Source organism: Melitaea cinxia, chromosome 5 (assembly GCF_905220565.1).
Source record: "Melitaea cinxia chromosome 5, ilMelCinx1.1, whole genome shotgun sequence".
Lineage (NCBI taxonomy): Eukaryota > Metazoa > Arthropoda > Insecta > Lepidoptera > Nymphalidae > Melitaea > Melitaea cinxia.
This window is the reverse complement of record NC_059398.1, coordinates 10,914,037-10,935,179: the sequence shown is the minus strand read 5'-3', so window position 1 is coordinate 10,935,179 and position 21,143 is coordinate 10,914,037. Positions and strand designations below refer to the sequence as shown.

General features: G+C 35.8%; 1 protein-coding gene across 1 annotated transcript in view; it reads left to right on the top strand.

Annotated features, from left to right (window-relative positions):
- Positions 1–7,969: 7,969 nt before the first annotated feature.
- LOC123653844 (guanylate cyclase 32E) overlaps positions 7,970–21,143 on the top strand; it is a 65,006-nt gene continuing 51,832 nt past the window's right edge. Inside the window, exons 1-3 of the mRNA XM_045589823.1 lie at positions 7,970–8,143; positions 19,357–19,492; positions 20,615–20,730. Of these exons, the coding sequence (XP_045445779.1) occupies positions 7,970–8,143; positions 19,357–19,492; positions 20,615–20,730 (426 nt within the window). The remainder of the gene's footprint in view (positions 8,144–19,356; positions 19,493–20,614; positions 20,731–21,143) is intronic.

Here is a 21,143-nt window from a genome sequence, read left to right as displayed (position 1 = left end):
CGAACCATTCATTACCATTACTCTTGAACTTATACTTGTAATATATATTTTCTCTTCATTAATTCATTTAAATTGCGCATATATTAAAAAAATCGAAATTTAAAACTTGCATAATTTTCCATTCTTACACAATCTATATAATATACATTTTGTATATTTTTTAAATAAGCATATTACGTATTATTTTGTATTTCATATACAGCCGTAAAACATTTGTCCAAATAATGTTTAAAAACATAAATAGTAACGATTATATACTTCAAATATTATGAAATTTTTATACGTTAAAGTATCCTTTCGCGTCGACGCAGTGGCCACACAGCCCGTATTTTACAATGTCTATGTATGAACTATTGTCTTATTTTCTGGGCGTGTGATATAACGAGACTGTCCGTTCTACTGGGATATATGTTGTGGGTTACAAGCTTTTTTAATTGTTATCGGTTTATTAAAAGATGTAAAAATAAGAATTGTAATATTGGTAAAATTTTAACGTTAGTTGATTTAGCCAAATTTTACAAATTGCATGTAAAATATAACAGTATATTTTTGTTCAATATCCATGACTTATCTTATGAAAAACGCAGGCGTAAATGTAGCAATTGATAGACTCGAATTCACGTGAGTCTATCTATCATTCGAAAATTGCTTATTTTATTTGACTGTGTTCTTGTTGTTTAATAAAATTTTGTATTTAATAAAAACAGTTTAATATAACACTTATCGAAAAATGTTTCTAATATTGAGTACGTACAAAACATTGTTCTATTTTATTAATTTTACCGACATTTGTTTGTTTTATATAAAATATGCTAATATGCTTTATAATATAAACAGCTGTGTGGTTACGGCAGTAAAGAATATAGCCACCCCCTCTCCTCCCGTGGATGTCGTAAGAGACGACTAAGGGATAACACGGTGTAACTGGCACCTTGGAACTTAAAAAGCCGACCGATGGCGGGATAACCATCCAACTGCTAGCTTTGAAATACACAGACCGAAGACGGGCAGCAGCGTCTTCGGTGCGACAAAGCCAGCCCTGCGGTCACCATAAACCGCCTGCCCAGCGTGGTGTTTATGGGCAAAACACTGCGATAGGCTGATGTGTGTATATGTATTTTGTTGTTGTCAAACTGATGAACAAATAACTTCAGTTTACACCGACAAGTATAGTATCATAGCTACACATTATTAGATACTAGCGATCCGCTCCATCTTGGTACGGTTGCAAAAACTATGAGTGTTCTTCCACTATATTATGTATTTATTATACACATAAACCTTCCTCTGTAATCACCTTATTTACTTAAGAAAACCGCATCAAAATCCATTGCGTGATTTTAGAGATCTAAGCAGTTGCGTAGTATTCTTTTGAGGGGATTTCCCTGTATCAAATTTAGTTAGGGACCCAAAAGAAAGGTAAAGATTTCTCACAAAAGAAACAAAAATGCTTGCATTAAAATAAATATTTATTGATTGATAATTTATCATTTCCTCCTAGAAATTGGGAATCCAATTAAAATAAAGTAAGTTTTGGAAGTTCCGGGAAGCACGAAATTAAATAACATCATGGATAACATTTTACTATTATTTTTTTTTTGCTTATATATGCTTATACGCGTTAGTGACGTTAGTGAGTAGACTACACGCCTGTAGCCCGGGGACCCCGTATCATTGATACGGTTGATACGGCGGTAACTATGTCCCTGGATCTAAACATACAGACATCGGGAAGCGACTTTGTTTTATACTATGTAATAATAATTCAAAAACTACTCGTTAGATCTCGATAAAATTTAAATGACAAGACAAGCGTCTGCTTTCGTATTTAAGAATCATCAAAATCGGTACACCAGTAAAAATGTATGAGGTAACACAAAAAATACGGTCGAATTGACAACTTTCTCCTTTTTTTGAAGTCGTTTAAAAAGTTGACATATCTCTGTATGTGTCGCAACTTACATGACATTTATATGTATCGGGTGCGATTCCATATAAAGGTTGCGCGGGCGCCTGGATCAACACTGTTTTATAGATGCGGGTTCGAACCTTCCGCGCCGTGCGGGCAAATCCAACGTGAATACTAATGAAATGGTTATGCGCATGAAATGTATATGTGTTAGTGGATACAAATTCAAATAGTCTTAAACATTATTGATATTTATGTGTGTATTTTTGATATTCTTGGAATTAAGTAATTTTAAGAATTATTACATAATTTTAAGACATTTACGGTCTAATAAATTTACTCCGGATATGTAGCGGGTTTTTATTAATTTCTTAATGTTAGTTAATGAGTCTACTACACCTGTGGGTATAATTTCATTTAAGTAAAAACAAATGTACGAATAATTTATTGTACTAAAATATTGTCTATACACATATAGTAAAATGGTAGGAAAGTCAAAACTGTACATCGAATATTTTTTTTAAAGAATACTTGGGGTGTGATCTAAAATCGATACCAAAGCCAAACATATAGTTTTTAGAATTTTTGTCTGTTTGTCTGTATGTATGTCCGGGATAAATTCAAAAAGTACTGCATGGATTTACTTCAAATTTGGCACGAATATTATTAAGAAGTCGGGTCAACATATAAGCTACATATTATCATGCTATCACCTACGGGGAACGACCAGTGAATCTTTATTTCTTCAACGCATTCTGTAACAACGTGTAATCTAACGACGCATATTTGAATGTTGTTGTTATTATGTTAATAAACATGCTATAACCTAGCTTCACACTATAAATAAAGACATTCTGTAGTATATTTAGTATCAGCATTGCACCCGTGCGAAGCCAGAGCGGGTCGCTAGTTTATTATTATTATTATTTATTTATTTTATACTTTATTGTACACCACAAATATATTACAAACAAAGCATAAAGATAGTTACAGACAGTGAAGTACAATGGGCGGACTTATGGCTAATTAGCCATTTCTTCCAGACAACCCATAGTTTATGTTATAAAACAAGAAGGGTCATCTAATGACATTGTGAATGTCAAGTTGTTAAGTTAAGAATGAAAACTTAGTGATGAATTTTATAACTATTATGCGTTTATTTTTGTTTTCAACAGTAGGTATGGTTACATTGCATGTTTAATGTATTGTATTACATGTATTGTTTTCGTTTATTGGAGAAGGCAAAATAAATCTGATATAATTATTAAGATGATCTTAATTGATTTTTTATTATGTGATAGACACGTACATGAAACAGCTCCATTATAAAATTTGAAGAAATATATTTAAAACCTTTATAACATCAATTCTAAAAAAACACTGTCGACTTAAGAACCTCCTCCTTTTTGGTAAAAATAATTTATATTTGTCATAGTATGACTCCTGGAACGAAAAATGTTTAAAGAAAGTATAACTAATAGTATATAAATGGATTTGCTCGCGAACGTAAAAAACCCAACTTCAATTATATCGACAAATACCTACCTAATGATAATATGAAAGATAATAGACGAAAATAGACGAAAAAATAGTCAAGAAAAGGCGCGTTAACAAAGATTACTAATTAAGTCGTTATCACATTTGGATCAAATTTAAGTGAGACCACAAGTATCAGCTTCTGATTAAAAGGGGAATCATCAAAATCGGTATATCCAGAAAAAATTTATACGCATTATTAGATATAACTCGAAAAAACGTTGTCAGATTTCAATTAAATATAAATGGGACCACATAGCAAGCATCACCTTTCGATTAAAAATCATCTGGTCCACACAGCTAAAAGTTCTGAGTTAACATACAAAATAAATACAGTTGAGTTGAGAACATCCTCCTTTTTTGAAGTCGGTTAAAAATACAGTCGAAAAGAAATTATCCTCCATTTGTGGAAGTGGGTTAAAAATACCGAATGTTAAGAAAATGGATAATTATTACTGTGCGACCATTAATGGAAATGTCTAAAACAATAGACACTAGAATCAAACAAATTACCTACTTGACATTCACAACGAAAACATTATTCTTTCTTCTTCAAAAAGAGTAAATATAATGAGAACAAAGCAAAAAAGTATGGATACAAGGTTTTTTTAATAAATAAATTATTTATTAATGAAAACGTAGCCAAGAATACAATAAAAAAATAATCCTCAAAGCAATAACAGCTTGTTTTCCTAGCAGGCGGCACTTTCCGTGCGACCGTTGACGTAGTAAGTTGGCAACTATGTCAATGCCGCAGTCATACCTACTGCTCACTATCTGCTACTTACCACTTATCGACTTCTTCGGTTATTGAAAAATGACACCACAATCCTTCAAATTTATCTTCCAAAATATGAAAATACTGATAGTTTCAATACCGTGGAATTAACTAACTTTTGAATTTTACGTATTAATTAGTTATGTATATTTTCAAAATGTTTTCATCAGTCCGCAATCGGTCACAAAAAATATAAGTATTTGTGTTAAACTTTATTTTATAGATGATTACCATAGAGTCAATAATAAATGTTATATATACCGCGTCATAGCTCACTCATCATGTTATACAAACTGACTACATGTTATACAAACTTTGTTTAGTTATACACAATGAAATATGTTTATATACATTGTTTAGGCCAAATCGCGCCTTAGAGCGGTTGCCTTAGGGTTTAGTTTAACCGTGGCTCTGTCATTTATTACTTATGATTTTGTAATACCATTTCGCTGCGTTAGCGACGCTTTTTTCTGTATGGGCTTCATCGGTGATATCGCCAGGTGGCACGACCCCCCGCCGTCGCCGTCGCCCGCGCCGCTTAGCGGCGAACAGTCTCGATTCCGCTCTCAAGGTAGCGGACGTATCGCTGCTCGATACGGCGAATATAGTCTCGCGTCCGCTCTGCAAGGTGTGGCCGTATCGCTGCTCGACGGCCGGCCAGTTCCCATTGTTGGACTTATTGTTTTGCGCGTGCCTCGTGGTTTATTAACTGCTTACTTACTTACTTTACTGCTACCGTTTTAATTGCTGTACTTATAACTTAACTGTAAAGTCTCGAGTTCGCTCTGCACGAACGCAATTTTCTGTGTCGCTTTATGAGAACCCCAATGTCGGGTTCGGACTCTTGGCTGGCGTGACCGCACGCAGCCCTGTGAATATATCTAACGATTTATTTGGTAACTGTAAATATTTAATTGCTGTGCTTATAACTTAACTGTAAATATTCGTTGTTGTGCTTGTAACTGTAACTGCTTGTGTATTTCTTTATAATCAATTCTGTGACCGGGGGTGCCTACTCACTGTCGAAGTCTGGGGGCCTGGGGCCTCCTTTTCGGGGACCGCCAGGACACCTATTTACACTCAACGTCACACCACACCACACGACCTACACACGTTCCCTGGCGATCTTAGACCTCAATCGACCCTAGCTGCCCTTCGAAGGTAAGTGCAACTTCACGCTTATTTTCAACCCCTTTTTTGTGTTTGATTGCTCACGCCGCATATCCGATCACCATAGGTATTCCGTACCCGACCCTAGGCAGTCCGCCGGGAGGTCGCTGATGGGCCCCGACCTCTGAGGCTCTGCTGGACTGGCTAGGGCCGTAACATTTTGGTAGCAGAGCGTGGTTGCCGTAACATTTTGGTAGCAGAGCCCCCCACGCCTTGAGCTGCGTGAGTTTAACTGATAGGGGTTATATTGGTTTAGGTATTTGTATTTTGAGTAGCTTCGGGTAGGTCTAGCCTGTGTGGCACATCCCTATATATATTTTTTTACTGTTTATATTTTCTTACTGTTATTACTGTAATTATTGCTGTGATTTTGTATCGTATTGTATCTGTATTTTTTATTGTTGTATTGGTTGTTGGAATTTATATCACTGCATTTGTTTATCGTTATATATGATGCCGTCTCACAAGCAACCCAAGGCACCTGCGCTGATAATTCAGGAGCAGCTGCGCTGGGCGGCGCATGCCCACACATTGATCGGGCGCGCCGACCGAGTGTATAATTTAGCGCAGCGAGCGGATCAGGTTCGGGATCGACTGGCCTTGGTCGAGAGCGCATACACTGAGCTTTTGTCTGCGGATGTGGAGAGCGGAGTCAAGGACTCCGCTCGTCGGGATTATGAGCAATTCGTCGACTTCACGGACGACTTGGTTGAGGCAAGGGGCAAGCTGGCGCATGAGGCGCGTGAGAGCCAGATGGAGGGTCTGGCGAAACTGGAGTCTCCGCGGCGGAATCCAGCTCAAGCTGAGCTATTAGGTAAGTTGCCCACATTGGACTTGCCCAAGTTCTCGGGTGCTATTGGTGAGTGGCTGGCCTTCATAGGCCTCTTTGATAGCTTGGTCCACGCCCGGGGGGACTTGTCCCTCGGTCAAAAAATGGCGTACCTGCTATCTTCTCTTGAAGGGGAGGCCCTTGCGGTCGTTGGTCACTTGAAGTTGGCCGACAACTCCTATTTGATCGCAAGAGACCTCCTCGAGAGGAAGTACGCAAACACCCGGCTGCTGGCTGACGAATATGCCCGACAGCTTCTGAATCTCCCGCTACTGACTGACAGGACGAGGCTACGTCAGGATATTATTAATCCTGTCGTAGTCGCGTGCAATTCGCTGAGGCGCCTGGAGCTTCCGGTCGACGAAGGGGCCGGAGGTTCTTTTTTGCTGCTCCACCTCGTACTGTCCCGCCTACCCCTCGATCTGCGGATCCATTTTGAGGAGAGTTATGGCGGGGACGGAGCGGATCATATCCCGTCTTTTAGAGACCTGCTGCTCTTTTTAGAGCAACAGTGTAGGCAGGTCGCAAACGCGGCGGGCGCTGCTGGCACCTCCAGGGCAGCTGAGGGGCTCAACCCGCCCGGGAGGTCATCGCCGACACCGCGGAAGGCAGCTGGAGCTCCTTCCGGAGGGCGCCGCCCTCTCCCTACATATACAGGCCTAGTGGCCAGGGAATCTCCTCCTCCTCCTACTAACTGCAACTACTGCCGCGGGTCGGAGCACCGGGCCGCGGCTTGCCCTAAGCTGCGGGCTAAGCCCGCCAAGGCGAGGCGGAACATAGCTCGCGATCGCCGCTGGTGCTTCTCTTGTTTGGAGCGGCACTTGCAAAGGGACTGTCCGCACCAGCGGCCCTGTCCGCACTGCTCGGGTCCTCATCATGAGGTCTTGTGCCTGGGCCCGTTCAGAGCTCCTCCTCGCGCCCCTTCCGACCGCGCCGCTGCCACGGGCGGGGGCGCTAGTCAGCCCCCTCTGGCGCGTGACGCTTCTCGTTCGCCCACCAACCACTGCGCCCCAGGTTTGAACAGGGGACATTCCCCTGAGCAGTTGGGGGGTCACCATGCCAGGGGCGGGGGGGTCTGCAACCCCCCTCCTCAGCGGGTCGAGAGAGAGTTCGCCGCCACTCAGCTGTCGTCAAGACCACTGTCTCCTCCCTTAGCTAAGTGGCCGCGATTGGAGCGCCACCCTCCCCCCCTTGGTCGGAGTCGGCGACCTTACCAGGTCCCTAGGACCTCTTATCTGTCCCGGCCCGCTAGGCCGGGGCCCTCTGAGTTCCGGGCCTCTCCGCTTAGCGCTACCTTGCCGCCGGTGGTCGAGTTGTCACCTGACTGCCGCTACGAGGACCCCCGGCGCGAGGACTGGTCCGATGGAGGCAGCTCCAACTAGGTAGCTGCCGCCCTATCTCCCACCACGGCCACCTCCACTGAGCCTTTAAGCTGTCAAACTGTCCTTTTGCAGACAGCCTCAGTGCAGGTGTACAACCCGAAGGGCGACTGTCTAACATCTCGCGCCTTGTTGGACTCGGGTTCACAACATTGTGTGGCCTCTATTTGGTTGGTGGGAAGACTAGGGCTCCCCTGGAGCTCTGAATCACGTCGAATGTTTGGCATCGGAGGCCTGGAGCCTCCCGCTCCTAGGGGAAGAGCTGAATTAATTTGCTGGCCCTGTCTTAGGGCCGACGCACCATCCGGAGCGTCATCTTTAAATGTATCCCGTGCTACAAACTGAAGGCCGCCATTTCTCACCCTATGATGGGCGACTTGCCAGCCGATCGCGTCACTGCCATCCGACCATTCGCTGGAGTCGGAACTAATTTCGCTGGCCCTGTCTTAGTCAAGTCGTCCTGCTTTCGTAACGCGTGCTCACATGGAGCCTACCTGTGCGTGTTCGTGTGTCTCTCCACTAAGGCCGTTCATCTGAAACTTGTAAGTGCCCTCAGCACTGAAGCCTTTGTGGCCGCACTTAGCTGTTTTGTTTTTGCCGTGGGGTCCCTGACCTGATCCGATCCGACCCTGTTTCGTTTACCGATTTGCTCGCGGACATAATGCCCTTCTGTCCGGGACGGGGGATTGTTTAGGCCAAATCGCGCCTTAGAGCGGTTGCCTTAGGGTTTAGTTTAACCGTGGCTCTGTCATTTATTACTTATGATTTTGTAATACCATTTCGCTGCGTTAGCGACGCTTTTTTCTGTATGGGCTTCATCGGTGATATCGCCAGGTGGCACGACCCCCCGCCGTCGCCGTCGCCCGCGCCGCTTAGCGGCGAACAGTCTCGATTCCGCTCTCAAGGTAGCGGACGTATCGCTGCTCGATACGGCGAATATAGTCTCGCGTCCGCTCTGCAAGGTGTGGCCGTATCGCTGCTCGACGGCCGGCCAGTTCCCATTGTTGGACTTATTGTTTTGCGCGTGCCTCGTGGTTTATTAACTGCTTACTTACTTACTTTACTGCTACCGTTTTAATTGCTGTACTTATAACTTAACTGTAAAGTCTCGAGTTCGCTCTGCACGAACGCAATTTTCTGTGTCGCTTTATGAGAACCCCAATGTCGGGTTCGGACTCTTGGCTGGCGTGACCGCACGCAGCCCTGTGAATATATCTAACGATTTATTTGGTAACTGTAAATATTTAATTGCTGTGCTTATAACTTAACTGTAAATATTCGTTGTTGTGCTTGTAACTGTAACTGCTTGTGTATTTCTTTATAATCAATTCTGTGACCGGGGGTGCCTACTCACTGTCGAAGTCTGGGGGCCTGGGGCCTCCTTTTCGGGGACCGCCAGGACACCTATTTACACTCAACGTCACACCACACCACACGACCTACACACGTTCCCTGGCGATCTTAGACCTCAATCGACCCTAGCTGCCCTTCGAAGGTAAGTGCAACTTCACGCTTATTTTCAACCCCTTTTTTGTGTTTGATTGCTCACGCCGCATATCCGATCACCATAGGTATTCCGTACCCGACCCTAGGCAGTCCGCCGGGAGGTCGCTGATGGGCCCCGATCTCTGAGGCTCTGCTGGACTGGCTAGGGCCGTAACATACATTTTTATATTTGATCTGAATGTTTCCTCGTGGTTTTCCCATCGTAGCCTTAGGATCGCCTAAATATGCCCGTCCCGATTGTTACCTAAACAACTTAATAGCAACCCTTACTTCCGGGAGAGTAATTGTATGTCAATCTTTAGTAGAGCAACAGGACAAATCCTTTGTTCAGCAGTGGAATATCAACAGAATACTCACATTTTGTTCAAAACATATCTGAACAATATGTCTTTGACTACAATTTTTATACATCAACGCCAATAGCTGCGTTTTTAACGTTCTGTGGGAGCACGGAAACTAGGTACCATACCTCGTTTCCTAGCCACTCTCAACTATCTCCTACTTTTCGTTCTTTAGACATCAATGGATTTGTTACTCGACCGGTGCATGGGTATTCTGTGAAGGCACTTACTAAACATCAGTTGAAACATATGCTCTTTTGCCTACTGCCTTGCCATAAAAAAATTAAGTAGTACTAAAAGTGGCACGAGTAACATGCCATTCTCGAAATAACAAAATATTTATAACTGTGAATAATGTAATGATTGGTTACGGTGCTAAGAAAAATATAAACCTAAATTTATATACTTACAAATAAAGATTAAAGATGTATATAACAGTTTTATACGATAAAATATCTTACAATTATAATCAATTAATCAGTTACAACACTGGTTTGTAATAAATATTTATAACTATTAAATTAAAATTTAAGAAACTCCTACACAGTCTCAGCTGCTACCTATAACGATTTTTACCAAACACAGCTAAGAACCGCGGCCCTAATCAAACTCGCATTCGCGTAAAAAAACTGCAATAAAATAGGTCCATCAGCTATGATAACGCAGATAGACACAATCAGACATTATGCATTGGCATAAAACATTTAATACCCCTTTTTTGCGGTGGTAATTAAAAATACAATATTTTCTAAGTTTCATTGAAATAAAATTAACTGGTGTATACGAATATCAACATTGTCTGCCACGATTTATCTTTAAAAAAACATAATATACCGTTCCATTGGTATTTTATCCATTAAATAAGGAAACCTTGATAAATAATAGAATTGTCAATAAAGGATGAGAAAGCGACGTGTCCATGATTTCTGGATAAATTTCAATTACAGTGCGCAAACACTCCGATAAAATTGACGTTAAAATATAGATACTATTGGTGGATGAAATTAGATTCAATTTACGGTTTATAATAAGTTTTTTTTTTTTGTTTTAGTCATCGAGAACGTAGTGTTTAGTCACGGGTATTTATTACTGATATTTTAAAATCAATTTTATATTAATACTAGCTGTGCCCGCGACTTCGTCCGCAAGGAAGTAGACAATAAGTATAATAGTATAAGTTTGCAGAGTTATAAAATCTAAAATAAAAGTAGCCTTAGTTACTCTTTATTACATCAGCTATCCGCCAGTGAAAGTCCCGTCAAAATCGATCCAGCTGTTTCAAAGATTAGGCGGAACAAACAGACAGACAGATAGAAAGACAGAGAGATAAAAGTTGTAAATTTTTTTTTATTTATTTATTAAAAAGCGGTTATTTTAATACTTCAAACAGACACTCCAATTTTATTTATTTGTATAGATTATTATTATATATATTTATGACTACGAGTCTGTTGATTTTAAAATTTAAATTTTTAAGTTCTTACGTTTTTTAAAAGAGAATCAATTATGTTACAAAAAATATTTATTTTATTATTAACATGAACAAAGAACTCGAAATATAATATACTAAATAACCTGTAAAGTTTGTCCGTTATAACCAATCTGACAAACGTTGATGAATTACAAATAAGAACACATTTTGACAATCGAACCTTTCCAAAAGGAACCGTGCCAAATTTAGGAATATCAAGTATGTAGCGTCCAAAATCGGATATACATAAATCGTACTTATCGTAAGTTTCTGCTTATCGTAAGTTAGTGCTTTCAGTAGTTTAGGTTGTATTTTTTGACCTCCAAAAAGTGTCCTCCAAAATGAAACGTACGAAATTGGACACGTACTAGTTTTATTATAAATACCTATTGTAGATAAATGGATGGTAGATAGTGAAATTTCTAGGTTACGTAGGTAACTGTTGTAACTATTGCAATACATATTTGGACTATTCTCACCAATTTTTGTCGTAATCATACAAGCATTTTACTATATTAATTTTTTTATAGGTAGGTATAGATAAAATGAAGAAGGAATAAGTCAAATTCTTAAATCTATCAAAATCATGTAATTCGAAAAAAAATCATATAAAAATTTCAAACAGTTAAAAGTGGAGGACCTAAAATAAATCATGTTAGATACATGTACATAAAATACTTTTTATTTTGCTATTATATATATTTGCTAAATAATAATAATCATTATTTATAGTGACTGATACTTAATGAGACCAAAATTTTATAACATAAGCCATTAAATTTAATTTTTATTGCTTTTTATTATATATATTTTTTATTTTGTAAAAAATAAAGTCAGTCGCTAATTGCTTTTTTTTATCAGGTATGCTTTAGATTTCAAAGTCACAGACCAATTAAAAATATTTATACATAACCGTTACTTTATATACCCAGAAATACTTAAAAAGACGCACTTTCGTAATTTGTTTGATTTTTGATAAAATAATAGCTTAAATATAAAAGATTGTCATATTATTTTTTTCATCTATATAAAAAAAAATTGAAGTGTCTGTTTATTATATAAAAATAACCTTAAGCTTAACCTTTAAGCTTTTTATTAAGTGCATATGGATGTATACACGGTACATATACCAAAATAACATTTTTTACAATTTTCCTCTGTCTGTCTGTCTGTTTGTTCCGGCTAATCTCTGAAACGGCTGGACCGATTTTGACGAGACTTTCACTGACATATAGCTGATGTAATAAGTAGTAACTTAGGCTACTTTTATTTTAAAAATTTATTTATTTTAAAACTTTGCGAACTGAACAATAACGTTTTTGTTAAATTCCACGCGGACGAAATCGCGAGCACAGCTAGCTTAAAATACAATTCAAGAGAAGGTGCATGTTGACCTCCTCCTTGAAAGCTTGTGCTTCTTTCCCGGTGACGGGTATTTGGCAAGCTTAGTATATCAATGAATAAACAAAAACAAATAAATACGAATTAGTAATTATTAATTTCAGCCCGAAAGCATTATAATTCTTAAAAAATACTATTATATTTATTTCACATATCGATAGCCTCTGAATACTCATTATAATTTAATTTCTCAAAAAGTGTGCAATAATGCACAGATTACCCTATTAATTTATGAAGCACGTTGACTTAACCCGGTCATAGTTATATAAATATCTCCCACGGATGTTATTTTTAACAATATACTACACAAAATGTCCTCCGTCTAGTGCGAACTGACAGTGTCCTACTTGTTGCATATTCAGTGTATCTCTTAACTTTGTATACAATTAACATAACAGGATATATAATACAATACTTTCACGGAAAATCAAAATAAGAATAAACACAACTGAAAAAGTGCAATAACAATAACAAATGTAAATCACGACGACACTGATGTTTTTTTTTTTTAATATTAAAAGATGTTTCATTCTTTACTGTTTGATATGTAACAATAAATGCACGGAAATGTGCAACATTTTTTAAATGAAACAATGGAAACCATATGGTTGAAATGTTCGTGGAAGCATATTGGCTGCCAAGAGAAACATGTGGAGGATGGTTATAATTACGCATACTCGAGGTGTCTAACTTTCACAATACTATCTGAATCGAATGTACGGTTTTTACAAACCTGAACCTGTCACAAGAAAACAAGTTTCGGTGCTTGCTTTTAAACTTATTGCGCAAATGCCAATATCCAAATAATTAATAACTCGTGTAATGTCATTTATTCAAACAAAATTAAATACATAGACATAGATCTTAGTAAATTTTTAATCAATTAAGACAAACACATAACTTGGGAGGGCTATGTCCAGCAGTGGACTACGATAATCTGTAATGTGTATATATAAATTAATTTCATTAAAAAATATTATAAAATTGACCTTAAAAAGATAAAGTAAAATCTAACACATTTAAACTAATTTTGAATCATCGCCAAACAAACAAGCGAGTAAATCTTATACCGTGCCGGCAAAAATTTTGTGGTAATTATGGCATTTTTCTTACGTTTTATATTAATATCTATGTATATTTTTTTCCTATCAGTTATCCTCTATTCAAGTCTATTATTATATTTCTTATGAAATTTTATTTTCAAAGGTTTTGTATTGGATTTGATTGTTCCCATTTTGTATTGGAATTTTAAACTCGATTACCCAATAAAATTGAATAAAAACGATATACATCTGTAAGTATAGAATTTTTAGCTTATTAGGAAGTAGAATAATAATATTACACTTTATTGTACACCAAAAATAGAAACAATACATAACAAAGAAAAAAAGATTTTAACTGTATATCATTAGGTACAAAAGGCGGCCTCTTACAGGCAACCTTAATTAGGACAAAGGAAATGATCTAGCGTCAGCATAGGTGTAAGTTACAATAAATTTATAAGAAATGTTCAAATGATTAAACATATACATATGTACATACATACATACATACGTACATACATACACTCATATATACATACACTCATATATACATACATATATACTTATAAATTACTTGGTTATTGGTGAGTAAAAAGATAATTGAAAGGTTACGTTATATTATTAAGATAAAGTAGTTATATATTTCCACGAACGACAATTATTTAATTTTTCTCTATCATACCCTGATTTTGTTGCGATTTTATACCTGTACAATACCAACAATCTTTTAAGATATATTTAACATAATTGACTAATTTTATTGCATTAATTATATAGGTATGTACATAGATACAATTTCGTGTGATTTTGCGTCACTTGAGTCCAAATAATTCGTATTAAAAGTCATTTTCATTTTACTTTTATTTAGCCCTATATATATATTTAAGATAATCACACAAATGTTGATATAAGAATATCACTTGGTCATAGTCATTTTCAGAAGAAATAGCATCCGCTCGTCATAAAGATAAAGTTTGCTATCTTCCGCCCCTTAAAACAAGTTTTGCGCAAAAATTTCAATCCTATATGGGTCCTTCACTCTACAATAAGATTAATGCTATTATTAACATTTACCCTTTAAATACCAAAAAATGTAAAGAAAAACTTATTAACTCGTTAAAAGTTCAGAATTATTACGATATTGAAAAGATGTTCACGCTAACAAAGTAAACACACATACACACACACACTTATGAATCTAAACATGCACACTTAATATAATAAAATAATTAGTATATAAGAATATAAAAAAGCAATATGTAGAATAGTCTTGGTCAGTGGACTCGCGTCGACTTTTAGAAATTTGAAATTTAAGACTAGTTATTAAGGCTTCTAGATTCTAAATTGCGGTGAAGTACCGATGCATGTTAAAAAAAAAAATAATAATATATGGAATAACAAAGGCACGGGTATAATAAGCCTGATATATCACATCATTAAAAAAAAAAACATGCACACTTAAACGAACGCAAAATACGCACGCACGCACACATTTATGCACGATGTACACACACACGAACACCTAAACATACAAACAATAGTATGCATAATATATAAATATAAATGGAAAATCTGTAAGAAATACATAGTAACTATATATATAAAAAAATTAAATTAAAAATTAAAAAAAAACCCGACACAATAACTTGAGTTGCCTTTAAAAAGTAAAAAAAAGATTAAAGAAACGCAATCTTAAAGTACCTAAGTATGTACGAGTATTAATAATTCAAAAAAAAATACATCGCGTTGGGGGACCGCTTCTACTTATTTATTGCCTACTATTTATTTTTTCATTAGTATCACATCGCCTACCTACTAAAGCTTTTATCCGAGCCTTATTATTTGGGCAGACGTCGCGTCGTTGACGGTCGTATCCGAAGCGCAATATTTTGAAGTAATTTTAAAAGTTTTCTTTTCTTAATTTTATTTTTTAATTCATCTATGTTTCTTAGTTAGGTTAGTTTAGACAATTTGTCATTGAATTGTTAGGTTTGGAGTACTTTAAGATTGAGTTTCTTTAATTATTTTTTACTTTTTAAAAGCAACTCAGGTTATTGTGTCGGGGGTTTTTTTTAATTTTTAATTATATTTTATTTTACACTTTTTATAGGTACACTTATTATAATGTAGATTTTGTATCTTATCAGAATTACAAAGACTGAGATGTAGTAATTGATACTTTCACTTGACATTTGTATTTCCTTGTCCCAATTTTCTGACACCATAATCATAACTTTAAAACAGCTTTTCATCAATTTTCTCATCAAAAGAAACTAAGAACACTCTCGATTAAGTCATTAATATTCTTTTTCAGTGCTCTTTCATTTTTTTTTATGTCACTAGGTCGGCAAACAAGCGTACGGCTCACCTGATGGTAAGCGATTACCGTAGCTTATAGACGCCTGCAACACCAGAGGCATCGCAAGCGCGTTGCCGACCCAATCCCCAACCCCCCCAGGAGCTCTGGTCACCTTACTCACCAACAGGAAAACAATACTGCTTGAAAACAGTATTATTTTGCTGTGATCTTCTGTAAGGTCGAGGTACTACCCCAGTGGGGCTGCTCCATATTTTGAGCAGAAAATTCCTGCTGTGCCCTACCTCAGTTTGACACAACATGAGTATACATTCACAGGCATTCTGTTTTACATCCCCAATTTTAGCCCCATTAACTTCAAACGGCTCAACCGATTTTTTTTTAAATATTTTTCATTAATTTTTATTATTAATTTTGTAAAGTGCATATGATGCTATTTCATTTGGTACTTGGGTAAATTTACTGACATTCGGATTTCCATCCTCATTTTCTCCCCACCACATATATTTGCAGATATTGGGTATTTTCCCCACTTTTACCCCCAGAGTTTTTTCAGGGCTCAACCAATTTTCATTGAACATATTATTTTGTAATGTGCACGTGATACGCTTGCATTTGAGACCCCACTAGATTATATTTGCAGACATTCGGTTATTCTTCCCCACTTTCACCCCCCACAACTTTTAAACGACTCGACCGATTTTCATCAAACATATCTTAAAATACTCGCCCGTAACTCACCTATCATACAAAACAAAACTAAATTGAAATCGCTTCATCCGTTGGCGAGCTACGGACTCATAGACAGACAGACAAAAACGTCAAACTTATAACACCCCTCTTTTTGGGTCGGGGGTTAAAAAATAAATTTAAATATACATAGAAACGTGCTTAAGTTCATAGTTATCGTTGTTAAACTATACATTTTCGGTTGAACACAATGTAATTGTTACCCTACCTCATATTAATTATTGTTATTTGTTAACATGTTATTAAAAATAGTGTACTTGTGATGAGGATGCAATGTAAATTTTTGTTTTAAATATGTAACGAAAGAGACTGACATCTAAGATACAGGTTATGCCTAGTTTAGGTGTAATGATGGAAAATAAAGAAATGTAAATGTATAATAAATATAATTTAAAAAATCTAAAATAATAGGCAGGAAAAATATGTCAAAATCAGTATCTTAATTGGAATCTGAAGAATTTTCTGAAAAATATGGGGAGATCATATAAACAACAGATCGAATCGATAACCTCGTTCATTTTTTTCGATTTCAATTTAAGTGAAATAAGTACATACTGAACACACTTAAAAATAACTTATTCTAATGTCATATAGGTATGTATATCGCTTCAAAAAGTTCTTTGTTTAAGTCCACAATTTGTCCCATTTGTTTACCAAAGTATCATCTGTTATTTCGCAGGTTTTTTTCTCTTAAGCATTTATTTTACGGAATTGGTCCTAAAAATGCGCTATATGGCAAATAGCTTAATCCAAGCAATTTTTTATCACAGTTCAAGAGCGTGCGTTTTAAAGCCGTTGCTATCTGCACTTCAAAACGCTTTACGACCAGACAATATTGGAAAAATGTTGGTCGCACATGTGTCAGAACAATTTGCGATGAAGTCCATTTTACATTAGAACTTATTTTTTTTATAAACCTAGACCATTTAGTTACATTTTCTGGTTTTTGTAATTTTCTCGGTTCAGAGGAAAACAATAGAAAAATATAACTTCATTCATTATAAAAATAAAACAAATGTCTACAAAGTTTCACATCCTTGAATATTAATAAAACAAAGTCTTGAGTTATGTTAGCTATATCTTATTTGACACTAAATACGCGTTAAGATTGAATAAAATGTCGTCCTAAAACCGCATCACTTGCATAGGGACCACCTTAACTTTTGATTTTACTAACCTTAAAGTTATATTTTATTTTTATTATAACCTGTACTAAAAATGGGCATTCTACAGGGACCAATGCTAGGTCCTTTTCATTTTTGAAGTGAAAACTTCTTTAGCCGCTTTGGGCACTTTTTGTTAGGGGAAAATCTAAGGTTCGCGTCACCGATATGCTTATGACTGGCCCACGCGCAGCGGCCGTGTGTGTGCGCGTTATGCGCTTTTTGAATGGATGAAATCTCGTGTGTTCGCGTCACCGATATGCTTATACCAGTATATCTATAGCTATACAGCTGATGCATTGTGCAACAATAGTGCTGTGTATATCTTATAGTTGAAATTGAATGGATTTAGTGAAAAGTTCAATGTGTATATACCTACTATGCAGTGTTGAAATAGTATTTTTGTTTGAATATTATTTAAATTGTTAAATTGTAGAATCATTGTGCAGTACTAACAAAATAACATAACAATAAACTTTATTGTACGCCAATACACAAATAATACATATCAGATCGAATTTAACAGAGTATCATAAGGTACAGAGGGCGGACTTATCGCTGAAAAGCGATCTCTTCCAGGCAACTTAGGGGCAGGGAGATGGTATTGTATCGGTGTAGGTGTACAAATTGAGATAAACGTTTGAATATATTAACTTAATAAATACATACATACATACATAAATACACACATACAAACATACATACATACATATATATATAATTTACTATTGTAGGTACTACTACTAGTGAGTACTAAATAAATATACTAATATTTTTAAGATAAAACATAAACAACAGAAAATTATTTTAAAAAGTTCTAATTTTTCACTGCTATCGGCAGTCTCTATAACTGCCACTTTTTTATTTTAATTGCATTAAGGACACTTGTTATATAGTGTTCTTTCTGATCATACATCGCTTATTTATGAAGTTTATCAAAAAAAAAGTAAATTATGTCGTGAACAGCTCTTGATCACGAAGTCAAGATTGGTTTAAAATAACCGTCTTGATTTTGATGATTTCAACAAAGCTGCTTTTGTTTTTTATTGAATATCAGTCAAATATGTATTGAGTTAATAGCTCATATGTGATATGGGGTTTCAGAAAAAGTCAATCATCTGCAACGGAAACGCTCATAATTTAGTGAATATATATTTTTTTTTAAATGCAATTGTACGTAACTCTCATAACAAGTAGAGCATAAGTTTGTCCACACCATAAAATGTTCAAGTATCGGCAGTAAAGATATCCATATTATAAAATAATAGGTACATATCTTTACAATAGGTACTAAACTTGATTGACGCTTCTGACTTCTTATTTTAGGACATCAACTCCGACTCATGACGGAACCTATCTCAAGAACTGAAACAGGCCACTGTTGAAAACTGTTAAACTTTTCTGTTACTTGTAATTTGTTCTAAAATATGTTTATCTCCTTGCCCTTTACTAAGCACTTGGTTTTTTGAGTAATAGTACTGTAAAAATGTGTAAAGGTATAATTAAACGTCTGTCTAGTGTTAAGAGAGAATTATTTGCCCAGAAAGTTAGAATTTCAATGCTTGCATGCAAAACACTACTAGTACAATTACAATCATTCCAACCCTTCTGCGATTTTTACTATAAACATCTATAAAATATTATTTACCCATTCATGTTTTGTATTTTAAATATGTATGACGAATAAATGAGAAAACTTTGAAAATATTTCACTATAATTATGAGAACTTTATAATTTAAAATAGGGTTTTCCTTGTTCGCAGTGGCACTGGTGTTGGTGTATAATAATAGTTGCTTTGAATACTTCCCATGGAGAGAAATTCACGCTTGGATACTTAACGGGGTCTCAACGGCGGCCTGGCGACTTAAATTATCAAAAACCTGGAAGAGTTATATCTGGTAAAGTTAATTTTATCCCAGAACAATAATTTTATATGAAAGAAAGTATGATTTTATATATGGAAAGTTTTAGATGAATTCCTTTTCATAAAATTGAGATATTAACAGCCTGTTTCACCAGTTGTGAATAAAGTTAGAAAGGTACAAATAAGTTAGGATTAAACTTTAACAGCAGAAGGAAGAATAGGCCATTATGACTTGTAATAAAAAAATACAAGTTTTAGATACATATTTGAATAGAAATATCTCATAAATATAGTGGATTTCGATTGTGAAAAATAATAATCTGCTTAATGATACTTGGATATCGTCATCCGTCAAATAGTGTTATCTAGAACTGATGGACAGGCCCTAAGTAGTAATAGTATTATTAATTTTAATACTTAGGTACTAAATTGTTTTATTTAGTTTTTCCGTCATCGGTACTAGTTAATTTTATTGTTGGTAGTAGCCTATATTTCACAGAGTAGTCAGTATCAGCTAAGAATCGAAACTCCCATATATGTTCACCTATTTTTGTCTACCTATTTGTTTCATCCAGTATGATGTTTATTTGTTCTTTTTTATGTATAATCTACATTTTAAAATGTAACAAATACAAGGAAGTAGATCATTTGGATACATAACGAACTGTTTATTTTAATGTGTTTGACAATCCGAATGCCACGAAATGCTAACAAAATTAAAAATACAGTTTGGAATATGTTTATAATAAAAATACCAAACAAGTTAAACTGAGATCTTAATTAAGCCCATTAGTGTGTTTATTAATATTAATAGAATAATTTTTTTCTGATTTTACTTTATTATTGTATTACATTTAAATGTAACACTTCACACTTGGATCTTTAACAATCGTATGATTATAATTCTGTTTACAAATTTTGAAAAACTTTTGACTTTTTTCTTTGTAATATATCATATATATTTTTGTTGTTTTTCAAGTCAATAATACTTATCTCGAAATATTACTTAATTTTAAAACAATTCTATTTGTATTTATCAAACATTTAAAACAACGCTTTGACTAATATAAATGATGACCAGAACTGTAATCCAAGCAGATTATCATTACCATAGTTACCAAGTTTAGAGTATTTATAAAGTAACTTTCTTCTTTAGGGGCAATCTCAATGGCAGTGGATGAAGTAAACGAAAAACTACTCGGACCCATGGGACATTCATTAGACTTCGTCGTCGCCGAGACTTATGGCCAAGAAGAAGTTTCAATACGACAGGTAGTATTAAATAAATACCGATTACCGAATATCTACATATCTGTATATCTGTACTACGTCTGGTATAATATACATACATACATACATACATACATACATACATACATACATACATACATACATACATACATACATACATACATACATACATATTTCTAGTCAAGTCTTAAAATAAAGTTTCATCCTTTTAGTTTAAACACATTTTCCCCCTGTTTCATTAAACTTTTGAGTTACGAATATCCAAATAAAAACCTTATTTTTTCAAAATTACTGGTTAGTTCGGAACAACAAATAAACAAGTTAATCTGTCAAGACATGCTATTTATTAGTGCAGAAAAAATGAACATAAACGTTGTAAGTCTATTTCTTTACAATATTTTATTACACTTAATGTAGGTATGTACGTATATATA